The sequence below is a fragment of the Thrips palmi genome, unplaced genomic scaffold (assembly GCF_012932325.1).
Source record: "Thrips palmi isolate BJ-2018 unplaced genomic scaffold, TpBJ-2018v1 HiC_scaffold_6, whole genome shotgun sequence".
In the NCBI taxonomy this organism is placed as follows: Eukaryota; Metazoa; Arthropoda; class Insecta; order Thysanoptera; family Thripidae; genus Thrips; species Thrips palmi.
This window is the reverse complement of record NW_023144633.1, coordinates 3,493,283-3,507,673: the sequence shown is the minus strand read 5'-3', so window position 1 is coordinate 3,507,673 and position 14,391 is coordinate 3,493,283. Positions and strand designations below refer to the sequence as shown.

Genomic DNA, 14,391 nt, shown 5'->3' with positions numbered 1-14,391 from the left:
TTTCATCCACACTAAAATTCAACTTTTAAATAAAGTTGATAAATAATAATTAGCAATCACCTGCTTTATTTACCACTTTTGAATCAAAAAGGTCCGATTAAAGCGAAAGTAATGGTAGTAGGAAAAACTAGTATGTTGGCCATGGCCACACAGCCCTCTAGGAAAAGAAATGAAGTTTCCAAGGGTTTCTGCTAGAAAACCCAAACAACATACCTTCTGCTAGGGAAGATTGAATGTTTGTCAACTTCAGAAGATATGTAAAATGTACACGTTCTTTCTTCAGGAAAAATGACCTTATTTGATGGCAAGACTTACATGTCATTTCTTCCTCTGTAGCAACATTTGTTGCATCATTTCAAGACTGTGTTTTCTATAATCTGTACGTTGTTCATGACATTTTGTCAAAAATGAAATGTTTGCGAATGCTCAGAATGAAGCCCTTTTATCAGAGAGCAACAGTTCGGTCGACTGGGAGTGTGATGTCGAATCGCGCAGCTGGTCAAGTTCTGCCAGTTGGTCTGACGATGTGGAAGGAGAAGCGACATCACGCTTACGGCAACAGTTACAAGACATTGAAAAAGTTCTGTATGGAGAAGCATCGCCCAAAACTTTGCCCCTTCATTTGCGACTCGAGGTTGCCCAGTGGCGGGCAACTTTCCCTCATCTCCGAGTCTGTGGAGTCAAACCACCGATCGGGCCCCGTACCTCAGAAGAAGAAGGACAAGAGGAAGTGTATGCGAGCCACGGAGAGGGCACCGAAGAGGAGTTTCAGAGACAGAACAGTGACCTAAGTGAACTAAGGGAACAGTTAAAAGTTCAAGTGATGAAAAAGTTACACACTAAAATGAGGCCCGAAATATTGAACAATTTGCAAATCAAGACGACCAGGGAGACCAGTGCATCCTCTGTGAGTTTAGTTCACCATAGAGAACCATTGTTGACTCATCGCCAATCTGCGCGCAAGGAAAGTAACCGAAAGCCACTGGCCAGTCCTGAGGCAGAGTTGGGAAGCATATTGAGGGTATCACCACTGCCAAGACGAACTCCGGGTTCAAGAGGCAACGTGCAAACAGTTCGCTCAAATGTTGTCCTGCCACCAATTGAACAGCAGCCGCAGAGAGGACCAGCTTCATCTCTCAGTGTTATGGGTCGTCAAACAAGACTTGTTCAACAAAAATCCAAAATGTATCGCTGATATGGAATGGAAAGTGCAGTAGTTATATTAATACTAAGATACTGAGACTATTTTTATGCAGTTTCAAAGTTCATGTGTAAAGTGTCATGTTTTGAGCAGATAGTTGGTTTGATTCAAGTTATGAGGTAAATTAGAAAGCTATTAAAATTTGAAATGTGATTTATTTTGTAATTACAAAGACCAAATGGGGAAGACTCAGCAAAATGAATAATAAAAATGAAGCGCTCTTTTACAAGCTTAATTGATGTAACAAAATTTAGTGTATATATCACGATTTTTGCAGAGACTAATGCTCTGCCTATTCCTTAACATTTAATAACAGTCTTTAACTTTGCTAAATAAAAAGACTCTTCATTTCATAATAAATAAGTAACAGGGCAGGCCTGCTGTGATGTCACGCCAGCGTGGCACTCATCTCCACGCTTATTAACATGTACAGTATATACAATCTTCATTTACAAGGAATTGCTCAAGTGCTCAGACGAGCTCACAATAGCATACACAACCATTTTGTTTGTACCAAATAAGAATTTGAAATAATTTAGGTACAAGAGTGCATTTAAGATATGTCACTGCACAAGTACAACCAAAATGACATAAGATTTGTTCCAATAGTATTAAGCAATGAGTATCAAAGTTACTTTCTTACAATGACCAATCAAAATGTACAAAAAACTAAAACCTAATTGGCTCAATAGCACATTGCACTCAACACAAATACATACAATATGTACAGGGCACTAACACACACTCACACACTGGGTTCTAACAAGCCAGCTTAAAAAGCTAACTGGCTATCATGATGCATACATGCGGTTAATTTCATGCTGATACCGCTCTTGAATATCTTTGCGCTTCAGCTTGAAGGCTGCTGTTACCAGACCCATATCTGGCGACCAAACCTCAGTGCAAAGCTTGACAGCAGCAGGCACCTCAAACTTCTCCAATTTGGCTGTAAGAGATTGAAGACTCGTGTTACAAAAATGTTCATGATGTGAAAAGAAGAGTTCAGAAGCAAACCAATAACTTACATTTCTTGGCATGTTCTCCCAATTCACGAAGTACTGCTTTCTCAACATTAGGATTTGAGCATAGCTCTTCGAAACTGGCACTTGAAAGGCCAAGAGTAGTGCCTAATTGGGCAAGGTGCGAATGGTTGGGAACAACTAAGGCCACTGTGTAATGCTTAGTGGGGTCTCCATACACGCAGATATTCTCCACAAGTGGGCATGTCTTCAGTTGAGATTCTACCTTTCCTAGGGAAACATATTCTCCAAGCTGAAGCTTGACTAGATCCTTCTTGCGGTCTGTGAAGAAAGAATAGAATAAAATGAATAAGTGCTAATGAAAGATAGAGAAAAGTAAATAACAGATGAACAAAACTTACCAATAATCTTGAATACTCCGTCTGGATGGCATTCACCAATATCACCAGTCCTAAACCACCTCTTGCCATCTTCCTCAAAGAAGTCCTCCTTTGTCTTGTCAGGCATCTTATAATAGCCAGGGGAGATATTGTCACCACCGATGATAATTTCACCTCGAGGATAGGGCTTGTCTGTGACTCTGTAATTACCTTCATCCCAATCGACAAGCCTGAGGTCGGTCACTGTTGTAGGATTTCCAACCCTACCCAGAGTCCTGTCACTCACTAGAGGAAAAAAAAAAAAAAAACCAATGTTAGGAAACTGCAGAGTAAAAGTAACAAACCATATTCAATGTTCATTTGGGCTTACTGTCCATCACAGTTGCACAGGATGTAGTCTCCGTCAGTGCGTATCCCTGGAGAACAGTTGCACACAGGCAGTTCTTGATGAGCTCATGAGTTTCAGGCGACAGAGGAGCGCCACCACACAGAACATAGCGCATACGACCACCAAGGATGGAGCGAATTGGCTTAAAGATGAGACTAAAAATAAAATAATGTTAGGGCAATGCTAAAAATTTAACAAAGGTGCCATGAGGCTACCAAAAGCACATTTCCCATACCTGTTAATGAGAGGAGTATCGAATCCTCTTCGGGTCCATTTGTTCTTGTATTGGCAAGCAAACTCGAAGAGTGCCTTTGAGAAACCACCCTTCTTGGTAACCTTATCATTGATTCCCTTGTATATCCTATCCAAAATTAGAGGGACTGAAGTCATAAGAGTGGGTTTTAATACAGATGCATCACCTTTGGTTCCATGCTTGATCTTGCTTGAGGAGTCAATCATTGTTAGAGGAGTGGAATAACCTGTTAAAGAACAGAAGTATGAGAGAAGGCCACAAGGATAGACATCAAGAGAGCAAAAATTAAACCTACTTACCAATAGGGACACCATATAGAAGACACGCACTTTCAACAGCCTGTTCTAGCACATGAGCCAAGGGAAGGAAACCAAGGAAGACATCTTCCTCATTGATGTCTACACAGTCTGAGAAGGCACGCAGGGTAGCCATCATGTTACGATGAGTGAGAATAACACCTTTGGGTACACCTGTTGATCCACTCGTGTACATAACTATAGCAGTGTCATCTTGAGTAGGTGGAACAGCCACAATCTTGCCCGCATTTTCATCTCCCATTTTAATAACATCATTGAAACTGATGATTCTGACACCTTCCTTAAAACCGGTAGTTTCAGTATGCTTTAACTGGTCACGCATGTAAATGATGGTGTGAACCTTAGGACACATGGCAAGAATCTTCTTGAATTTGGGCAACAAGTCATGACTAGTAATCAGCATGGTGACTTCAGTTTCATTGATTCCATGGGCAATGGCCTCATCTCCCAAAGTTGAATAGATAGTGACAACTGAAACAGACATTCATGATTAGAAACACATGCATCAAGGTATGTAATTCCAGCATAAGTTCAAGACACCTTACCTGGAATGTTTTGTTTGAAGCAACCGTGGGCAGCTATCATCCATTCTTCACGAGTTTCAGCAAACAGCACAATACTGCTGCGTGGCTCCTGGCCTAAAGCTCTCAACCCGTTTCCAAATCCAGTAGATTCTTGATCAACCTGTGTGTAGCTCTTCCAGTGGTAATCTCCAAGAACATACTGTACAAAAAAAGAAAAAAAGGTTTGTTAACATGTAAACCAAACTAAAAATTTACAGCAGCATGCATTGCAGGAATGCCCACCTTCTTAAAGTTTCTGCCATCCTTCTGCTTCTCATCTTCCTCGGCAAGAATTTGCCGGGTACCAAGACACCGACGATGGTTGTACCGTTTGGCCAAGTAGCGAACCAGAAGATCCATCGTGTTCACCTCCTCACGAAGAAGAGTGAGATGGATATTTCGGGGCGGAAGAACACTCCTGTACGTAATGCTCTTGGCCTCCACGGAGACAGGGACGGCCTGAAAACAAGCAAAAGACAAAATTAAAACTCAATTCAAGGGAGAAAGTCATTTATTTTAAATGGACTGGGGTAAAGTGGAATTGTAATTAAACGAATATTCAGATTTTTAATTGTAACTTTTCATGAGATTGGAAAAATTTAAGTCTACAACCCTTTCAAACATGCCAGAGCCAAAACTAAAAATTCCCGCCCAATCTTAAACTGCGTAGTCTCCCCGGGGGGCTTATCTCTCCCCGTCCGAGGCCCAACACGACAGGTAAAATCCAGATAGCGCGCACGGCGACACGAACGTGGCCAAACGCGTAGTCTGGGACAAACAGTGATCCAACTTTAATCGCGAGGACCAAAGTTCTTTTCCCGTACTTGGCCCGTCGAGACTCGATAAGACGGTCTTTGGCCGCTCTCGCACCGCGCCGCGCCGGCCGCACCGAACGAGGGCCTCCGCGTGCCCGCGGACAAGCCAGCGAAGCCGGCCAGGACAGCGAAGCCAGGCAGGACAGCTCTCGCGGAGGCAACGACAAAACCGGTCGCCCGGTCTGCGGACCGACTCCGAGAGTCTCTCTCGCACCTGCGCGGGACGCCCCGTAAGTGCGAGAGAGACAGAGCTACAAAAACGACTCTGCTGCCGGCGCGGAGGGCCGGCGCCGCGCCACGCAGGCCACGCACTTCCTATTCCTACCGCGCGCTCCGCCTCATGGCTCCGCGTGCCGGGATCGGCGACCGAACGACCTAACACGCCCGATTCCACAAACAAGCCACTTGAACTCTAAACTCGGGCCCAGGCCCGGACCCGCCCAGGCACCTACACTGTACTACACTTGCCGCTCGTCGACAGGTGTCAAGGACACGGCGTTACGTCAACGAGGACGTGTCCAGCGGGAAGGACTCGGCCGCCAGGACCCGCCGGGTTGCCTATCACCAGCAGGAAGGGGCCTTGCATCCCCTCCCCGCGACTTGCATCCGCGCCCAGCCAGGCCCTGCAGGCCCGGCCGGCCCAGCCTTCCAAATTGCATCTTGTGACCCACTTCCGCCCCTCCCTTCAGTCCCCTTCACCGCGCGGGTCCGCCGGGCTTTCGTCCTGCCTGCCACCGCGGCAACGCAGGCAGGTGTGCGAGCACACTGTACAGTCGCGCAAAAAAAAACTCGACATTAGCCTCCCGTTTGTTGTGACGGTCGGAGGATCCAAAGCAGATTATTAGCCTCTATATAATTACGGCGGGCCGCGAGACGGCAGTCGCGAGTCGCGGCCGCGGCGGGGACAGCAGAAGACGCGCGGCAAGGTCAAACTCGGCAGCGGCTCGGCCGGCCAGCCTTAGGCCAGCCGCGCGCCGCCCAGGCAGTGCAGTGCACCGCCAAGTGCCTCCAGGACGCCGCCGTGGTCGCCGTGCACACGACGCCACCTTTGGCACACACACGTCGGGGCAGTGTAGGGTGCAGAGAGTCAAGAGGGCCCCAGAGGGAGGCCCGGACGCGCGTAATCCTCGAGCACTGCCAAAGATAACACGCTCGCGTGCAGTGCAGGCACCTGTTGAAAAGCGGAACCGACCAGCTGTCACCGGCCGAGGGGACTTTCGAGGTGCTTCGAGACACCCGGTGGCCATCTCTCCTCTCCGCATGACCCCTGGACGCGCCTGGCGCGCTTCAAGCCCTGGCCGCTTGCGACACCCCAGTCCTTGCCTTCGGCCGCTTCGCTGCTTGATAGCAGTCAAGCTCCACCATCGGCCAAGTAAATAGCACGGCAGCGCCTGCAGCTACACCGCAATGCGGTCGCGGCTCCGCGGGGCTTGGCGGCCGAGCGCGAAGCTCGCCGAGATGCAGAGAGATGCCGGCGAGCATTTCTTCCCCGGCCGGAAACGCGCGAGGGGAAAGGGGAAAGGGAGGGGAGACCCACTTGGCCGCAGACGAACGCGAAACCGACGCGAAACCGGCAGAGAGATGAAAGCGATTGAACCAAATGAGGGAGCGCAAACAGGTTCCCTCCGAGTTCCTAAACACGTCACAGAAGGAAGCAACAACAGCCGGCCGCCGCTGGCGGAGGCGAAACGAAAAAAAAAAGCGCGACCGACGCACGGCCATCCAAAGGTCATTTTATTTATATTGCACGCCAATGCCTCGCCGTCCGCACTTCGTACGTACACCGTGCGGTGGGACCGCCCGCTCCCCCTCCCCCCGCCAGCCACGCGCCCTGCATCCAGGCGCCGGTCCAAATGCGTAAACGCAACACAATAAGACGACAGTGGCGACCAAAGCTGCGAGCTCGGCAGAGGCAGCAGAGCCCCCCCGGCCTACCCGGCCCCAGCCCCGAGGTGCGGCATGGCTCCATGACCCCCGCGCCGCGGCCAGCCTATCTCGCGTCGCGTCGCCCCAAACCCCCGCCCCCCGCCCCGCGGCGTGGACCCGAGGCAGCGGCAGGGCTGCCACCAGGCCACCAGCCACCAGGGGCCACCAGGCCCGCGTCGTAGAGTCCACACTGTGTCCACCTTGGCCGAGGGGTCACCGCCTCCCTCCCGCGCGGCGAGCGGGAGCGCGGGGGTGGCTGCACCAGCCATACATACGGGCACCCCCCCCCCCTCCCCACCCCGCGGAAGTCACAATGCCCCAATGCCGCCCAGACGGCCCCAACCCCAATCTCCAGTCAATTAATTCACTCGCCAACAACGATGGAAAGAAACTAGAGTGTCCACCCGGCCCGGCGGCAGGCCGCTAGGCGGGGTAGAGCGCATTCACCCCACAACAGGTGGCAACCCAACCCCACACTCACCTTGGTGCGCTCCGAAAGGCGCTTCTTCTCCCACGGCCGCTGCAGAATCAGGTAAAAGGGGTACGTCACGATGTCGCAGAAGAAAGCCACGGCCTTGATGGCACCGATGGCACCGCCGACCCACATGCTGTCCGCCATGCTGTCTGCAAAAAACAAACAATCACAACACCGCGTTAGAGGGGCACCGCACACAAGGCGCACGCGACGGGCTGGAGTCCCAGTGTCCAGGCCGCGCCAAGCTAGACAAACGGCCGCACCGCGTCCTTGAGGGCGCGCGGAGAGCGGCGGACAACGGGCCCAACCTGCGAAGCGCGAAGCCTGCCGAGACTGCGGGCACTGCGGGGCGAGGGAAGTCCAGAGGGACTGCTACGCGAGCTCCTTGGCGATGGAGGAAACGTGGACGAACGTGCCGCGCTTGTGGTGGACCAACACAGAGTGGACCCGACGCCTCACTGCCCTACCGCCAGCACCGCCACTGCATCACCGCCGACTCGAGTGCGCCGCCGAGCCAGTAGCCGCTGCTGCCGCGATGGTGGCGGCGGCGGTGGCAGCGGCGGAGGAGGAGGACGCGGCGAGCCTCATCGCCACGCTACCTTCGGACCTTGGACGGAAACCAGCGCGGATCAACGTCCAATCCGTCCAATCCAAGACGCGCGACCGGGGCCCGTCCCCGACCCGCAGCGCCCAGCGCGCAGCGAGCAGCACAAAGGAGGGGGGAGGGGCGGCAATGATCACTCGCGCCGAGCACACGCCGCCACCTCATGGACCCGCGTCACACCACGGAGACGGCCGGCCCGGACCAGCACGCCCACCGCCATGCGCGCCGCGAGAACCGCCCTTCGCCCCGCCGAGCCCAGCCACCTGCCACCCTCCAGCATGGCCGCCAGCCGTGGCGCAGCACGCCAAGACCCCCTCGATCGCGGACAGCCCACCCCGCCCCGCCAAGCCTGGCCGCGGTCCGCACAGTCGGCCAGGACAGGCGGCACCGCCAGCTTCCTGTCCGCCGGCCGCCACAGTGTACATGTACGCGGCGACGCGGCGACGCGGCCCGGAAGTGGGCTGGCCTCGCGGACTCGCGACAGCCGCGGCGTCGTCACGTCAAGGCACGGATCACGCGTGCCACCACACTGATGAGAACCGTTCCGACCGGAAGGGAAATTGACTATCGCGTGGCCCAATCGGGGATGCAACATGCAAATGCGGTCTACGCCTTTCAAAGCGCCCCTCGCGCTGCAACACTGAGGTGTGGAAATCATGGAACCGCGCGACTCCCGCATTTCAACGAGTGGGAAAGCAAACAGATCAGAGCCCGCTGCTCTCCTAGAAAAAACAAAAGTGCAAACAAACAAAAAAAGAGCCAGGGTCATTTGACACGGCCAGGCCGGCCGGACCGGGGCCCGCTGGGGGCCCTACATGCACGAAGAGCGACCGCGTTGCGTAATCTCACCATTCCGCCTCGATAACTCGAATTATAAAGCAGTGCGGGCCAAACGAGTCAATTCGAGTGCCGATCCAGCGGGCTGCGCACGGAGCCAAAAACGTTCCCACCCAACACGCCAAACAGATAGACAGATGAAAACTTGGCGAGAATCTTTAATTTATCAGTACGGATTTCCTGAGAGAATCACTGGCTAGTGCTCATGCTCCAATAAAGAAGGAGCAAAAGAAAGGGATGGAGGCATAAAGGCACTCCAGCTTTACAAGTTAATAATAGGTTTAGTTTTAATCTTTAAAACTGCGATAGCACGATCACTCAATAGATACAAGAGCCACGCTTAATATTACTTACTGATAGCACGGATGAGTACCTGAATCATAGATTCAACCATCCAAGATAAAGATTCTCAAGAAACGGCAAAAAGGGTGGCTTGTTTCCAAGTAAAGTCTGACTGTCAAGCAGAATGGAAAACAGAATGTGAATGAATCGAAACCTTCTGGTTTTCATCCATTAATTAGGACACCCGAGTTTAACCAGAATCTCATCAAGCTGTCACTGAACTTAACCAAAAATTTCACAGAACTGACAAGCTAATAACGTTCAAGCCACAACAGCTCTTCAAGCTTGAATGAGGCTCGCAAATGGTAGGGATGGTAGGCCAGGACAAAAAACAAGACCGTCAGTGCCAATAAATTTCTGAAGAAAATAAGACAATCGAGCCTAACATCTTGTTTAGAAAGGAACTGTAACTTCGGATTGACATTCCACGAGTACTTGATTGCAGCGCGCAAGCTGTTGAATGAACGACAACTACTTTATCGGCAACAACGCAGTGAATGAGAGATTTAAAACCAGTCAATGCAGTCATTATACACACAGGAGCTTCAACCCAAAGTTGAATGTGCCACAGAGCTGACAAAACAAACTCCATTCGAATGCAGAGAGACTAGGTCAGTGACAGCCAGGCCCTGTACCAAGGAGGCTGAGCCCAGGCAAGGATCAACAGAACCGAGGCAGGCCGAACCCAGACCGCCCTGCTTCGAGATCAGAACAGCCGAAATGGCCATGCCGGCCACTGCCAGGCCAATGCCAGGGTCTGGCCGAGCCAGGCAGCCCTGCGAGCCACGAGGAGTCAAATGGGCGAACGGAACGGATCGCGAGGCGAGCTGGATGACAGGATGTGGGAGATGTGGGGCACGACGACACGCGACCTGGCTGCGAGGCCAGGCACAGCACCCTCGCCTCCAACGAGAGCCTCGTCCCCGCGGCCCGGAACGGAGTGGGCGAGCCACCACGGTCCAGGTCGCCGGGACAGCGTGCGAAAAGGGCAGTTGGGTCAGACTCCAGGATCCCTTGCCGTCTCCACGGCTGGCTTTCCAGGCAGCGCCAACGTCCCGAGGGTTAAGATTGACAATCAGCTGAGTGACACGCTCGACAAACGGACGACAGGGTCCTTTCTTACCTGCAGATTACGTTCGGGTAGCAGCAGGCGAGTCAGCAACACTCCGGCTCTCTCGGGCTCTTCTACGTGTTTCAATAAAAATAGAGCGTATTTGGAGCACGCACCTCCTCTCACTCCGCTCTGGCGCTGACCAATCAGAAGCCGCGGTCGGTGGGAGTGTGGTGGCGTGATCCCGGGTCGATGCCGCCGCCTTGTCGCCGCCGGCAAACCGCCTGCACCTGCTGTGACGCCATCGCCGGCACTACCAACCGTGGGAAAAGGGTGCAGCGTTAAAAAAAATAAAACAACCGAGATTTAAAAGAAGAAAACGGCTACTAGAAGGCAAGAAAAACATTTTGTTCTCAAATTAAATCATTTATTTTCTAACAATACAGAAATCTTCAATATTTTAAAAGAATAGAAATACTTTAAGGTTTGTCAGCCCGAAGTAAGCCGGGTGGGGCGCCCAAAATCAACAAAAATGTTCTTTTTTCATTGATATGTGCATTTCATGAATGGAATGAGATGCTATATTGAACCCTTTACAAATTTTGACAACAATCGCACAAAACAATCACGGAAATTGGACCATATGCATTACAGTAACGGCAAAGAGCCTCTCTTGAGCTGTCGTCTGCTTTTTCGGTAACGGTAAGGTGATCTATTACTACCAACTGAGCCCAAGAGAGGCACTCATCACAATACCCTGTATCCAACATTTTTTGTCGAAGATGAACATAAAGACATGAAAAATGTTTTTGAATGTTACCGATAATGTAGTGTTTTACGGAGTAGAAAACTATAATGAAAGTTTGCTTTAATATTGATATCGTCTGTTGTTGGTTATGAGAGCCGTGTATTTGATGTTCGTCTGTTCTGGGCAGGGCGAGGGGACAGGGAAGGGAGGGGTTTGTTTTGAAAATAGATAGTCGTTGTCGTTACAGTGTTCTTGGTATATACTACACATTCGTACTGCCGGCTGCGGGGCAATTTCGTTCAGTTTTGATAGGTTTGTTGATCTGTCAGCTATGGCCAAGCGCGATCCGGTATATTCACGTCAAGATGAGTATGAAACGCAGTTATACGGATTTTGTCAGAAAGACCTGATGGAGCATAGTACGAAATAACCTAATCCTGCTACTGTGTACTTTTATATGTAATTTACATCAAACTCACTATTAACTCAACACTCTGCTTTTCCCTACAGTTAAGGCCTCTATGTTCGAAGAATATACTAAAACCGTCCGTAATGTGAAGATTAGCCTACTTGAATCAGAAACGACGGACGAATGCAAGTCAGCCATAGAACGAGTCGCAAATAATATGTTGGAGAAATGGCCAGAAGTGACCAAAGCCCCATTTGAAAGATTGGAGGTGGGTGTGGTGGTTTTCTATTTGGTTGGTGCTTCAGGCAAGATTGATTCACTTAATGTTTCTTTCAGGAGCAACTGCATGGATTTATGGACTTGCCTCCTCATATATTGTTAAATGAGGATAAACTGCAGAGAAACAGACACACACCTGAAGATGAACTCAATGAGAAAAGTGAAATTGACAAATTAAAATCCAGATATCGGCGGGTGAGAGAACAATTGTCCCTTGGTTATGGATGATTTAATGCAGAAACTATTTTAATTCGAATGAGAATTCCTTACAGGCTATGTACCTTAAAAAGTGCTATGAAGAAGAACTAGAAATGGCCAAACAGATGGAAAGTCGTGTTGAGTTGTTTCAGACTGCTTTGGATCAGTTAGAAAATCCTCAAGTTTTGGCTAAAGCTGTGAAATCAAAAGAAATGCACTCAGTGGCTCAGAATTTACTAGGTGCAGAAGTTGAAGAGGCAAATCTGAAACTATCCACTCAGCTACCCTGTGAAGAAAGCAACCCAGAACTAATGGATAGAGTTCTTGAACTGTATGATTCTTAACTTATTGGATTATGAATAATATGGATTATGGATTGGATTATGAATAACATGGATTATGGATTGGATTATGAATAATAATGTGTTCTATAACTTGAAAAATAAAAACCAATGAATCACCATTTTGTTATCCTCCCCCACCCTCTCCCTATTAGCTTAAGCCGTCTTTTCCGCAAAAGGCGGGGGAGGTCGAACCATTCAGGTGAACACCGTTTGGGTCGATGGTAGCATTCTGTCCCCCATTCTCTTTTCAGGCTGTGACCTATGCCCCCGTACTGGCGGATTTAAGTAACCCCATTAGATCTTACTTTACCAGAAATTGGCCCTTGGGAGCCGCAGGCTAAACTTTCTAGGCGTGTTTAAACGCATGCACATGACAGAAAGGGTTTCTAATGCAGAGCTCTACATGTTGCAAAGAGAGGGGTTGGGTGATTGATTGATTGAGCCCCCTCAAGACTCATCAACAACAACAAAAATACACTTTTAAGCAAACAGAACTGCTCCAAGACAAAATCAATTAATATAAAAAGGTTAACTTTCTACAATATGTTTATTTTAATAAATTAAATACACTTGTCACACAAGTTTACTTATTTCATAATTTTTGCAAGGGGAACAAAAAGAAAAGAATACAAAGGTAAAAGAGAAAGTACTCCGAATGTAAGTGCCCCATCTTACAAAAGGATGAGTAGAAAATTAACTACATCTGTGGAAAGAACATAGGACATGTGGTTCATTACAGGTACAAGATCAAGAAATGAATGGGACAACAAGAAACTAAAGGAATGCTATGAAAATATGATAAGGGTGAATGACATTGGAAATGGTTGAAATCCTAAGTGTTAAAATTGAGGTGTCTTCTACCTTCAAAATTAGATTAAATGTACTAGTTATCAATATCACTATCTGCATCTTCAAACTGGGCTGCATCCACTTCCATTGCATCATTCTCGGTATGACCATTGCCATTGTTTGCTTCTTCATACTCGTATCCTAAGGAAACAAGAGAAACCAGAATCTTAATTAAAGGAACTTAGCAACAAATATCCATTTACTTAATAAAATGCTGGATACCAACCATCATCATCATCTCCACCAACTTCATGGCCTTCCTGACCTTCGCCCTCTATACCTTCATCTCCATCAGCATCAACAAATATATTTTCTGGATCTGAATCAGAGTCATTAGGGTCTGGGTTTAAAGCCTGGCATTGGCTCATAGCTTGATACATTGCATCTAGAGCAGTTGTGTCTTCCGGCAAAAATTTCATAACGGTGCTTTCCTGCTCCTCTTCATCTTCATCTTCATCATTTTCATCGTCATCTTTGCTGTCATCGTTTCCTTCTCCATCACCTGACAAGAATCAGACAGGCAATTAATCTCCAGAATAATGGCTGGATGTCTATCCCAGCTCTCATACGTACCAAGCTTTGGTGACACATTAGTATCCAGCATCATGTATAGACATTCCACTGGTGTTCTTGAAATGGCATGAAGGCAGATGTGAGGGTATTCTAAAGAGAAGCCTTCTCCACTAGCTGAGTTGACCCAAGACACTCGGCTGGAAATATTAGAACCACATAATAGACAAAAGTCCAAACAACACAATCTAATGACAGTTCAGAGAGTGTGCTCTGTCACCAGCGAGAAACTAAACATAAATCCTCCCAAAATATCTCGACAAAGAAGCACGAATTTCACTGTTAGGGAAAGTTGTTTCATTCTCGAGAAAGGGAGGGTTCAGGCAAAATAGGCACCTCACCTCTCTGCGATGTACAGGGTGCCTTTCCCAAGGCTCCGGTCGTTCATTAAGACTTCAGTGTTGATTTGCTGGTGACGAACTCCCTCAGCCGGGGGAGGAAAGGTGCTGAGTACAACCATTGTGGTGGTTGTTGCCAAGAAAAAGAGGTCCTAACCTCGCGGGCACGTCTGTTGTTGGGGCAGGCCTAGGCAGGCCCTGACAACCTCACCGACACGGGCTCCTTAATGCCCGATGAATCCAAGTTGTCAGGCGAAGCCAGCTACAAAAAGTCGTAGACGAAGCTCAACAGAAGGTGTACGAGTGTTTTCTGACGTTTCAAACAAATAAACCAACAAAAACGTCAAAAACCACTATCGCCATGCACCTCCGAAAATGAATGGCGCTTCACACTTTAAGTTGCGCATGTCTACCACCACTACGACGTCATCGGGTGTAAGCACTCCATTTAATCTAAGATGAATTAAAAATCCACAGGAAAATATTCACGAGCATAGCTACTAGCAGATTCAATGAAAAAATTA

General features: G+C 49.0%; 4 protein-coding genes across 6 annotated transcripts; 2 read left to right on the top strand and 2 right to left on the bottom strand.

Moving 5' to 3' along the window:
* The first annotated feature begins 170 nt into the window (after positions 1 to 170).
* Positions 171 to 1,436, top strand: LOC117651907. Its single transcript, XM_034396465.1, has one exon. The coding sequence runs from the start codon at positions 413 to 415 to the stop codon at positions 1,193 to 1,195; it is 783 nt and encodes a 260-aa protein (XP_034252356.1). The 5' UTR covers positions 171 to 412; the 3' UTR covers positions 1,196 to 1,436.
* Positions 1,337 to 10,396, bottom strand: LOC117651905 (long-chain-fatty-acid--CoA ligase 3). Of its 3 annotated transcripts, none has more exons than XM_034396460.1 (10): positions 9,094 to 9,148; positions 7,305 to 7,447; positions 4,326 to 4,541; positions 4,065 to 4,242; positions 3,502 to 3,990; positions 3,185 to 3,428; positions 2,932 to 3,104; positions 2,583 to 2,846; positions 2,227 to 2,502; positions 1,337 to 2,147 (listed from the first exon to the last, which is right to left on the bottom strand). In XM_034396460.1, exons 1-10 carry the CDS (start codon positions 9,131 to 9,133, stop codon positions 1,993 to 1,995), a joined length of 2,178 nt encoding a protein of 725 aa, XP_034252351.1. In that variant the 5' UTR covers positions 9,134 to 9,148; the 3' UTR covers positions 1,337 to 1,992. The 3 variants fall into 3 exon arrangements, with proteins under 3 accessions (XP_034252351.1, XP_034252353.1, XP_034252354.1); XM_034396462.1 differs by lacking the exon at positions 9,094 to 9,148 and adding an exon at positions 10,205 to 10,396 and having other exon boundaries at positions 1,993 to 2,147; XM_034396463.1 differs by lacking the exon at positions 9,094 to 9,148 and adding an exon at positions 7,607 to 7,781 and having other exon boundaries at positions 1,993 to 2,147.
* Positions 10,397 to 11,090: 694 nt separating this feature from the next.
* LOC117651908 (protein MIS12 homolog) lies at positions 11,091 to 12,229 on the top strand. Its single transcript, XM_034396466.1, has 4 exons — positions 11,091 to 11,299; positions 11,391 to 11,557; positions 11,626 to 11,763; positions 11,841 to 12,229. Exons 1-4 carry the CDS (start codon positions 11,212 to 11,214, stop codon positions 12,108 to 12,110), a joined length of 663 nt encoding a protein of 220 aa, XP_034252357.1. The 5' UTR covers positions 11,091 to 11,211; the 3' UTR covers positions 12,111 to 12,229.
* Positions 12,230 to 12,638: 409 nt separating this feature from the next.
* LOC117651909 (methylosome subunit pICln) lies at positions 12,639 to 14,342 on the bottom strand. Its single transcript, XM_034396467.1, has 5 exons — positions 14,235 to 14,342; positions 13,871 to 14,129; positions 13,533 to 13,669; positions 13,186 to 13,461; positions 12,639 to 13,100 (listed from the first exon to the last, which is right to left on the bottom strand). Exons 2-5 carry the CDS (start codon positions 13,987 to 13,989, stop codon positions 12,994 to 12,996), a joined length of 639 nt encoding a protein of 212 aa, XP_034252358.1. The 5' UTR covers positions 13,990 to 14,129; positions 14,235 to 14,342; the 3' UTR covers positions 12,639 to 12,993.
* Between the last annotated feature and the right edge of the window lie 49 nt (positions 14,343 to 14,391).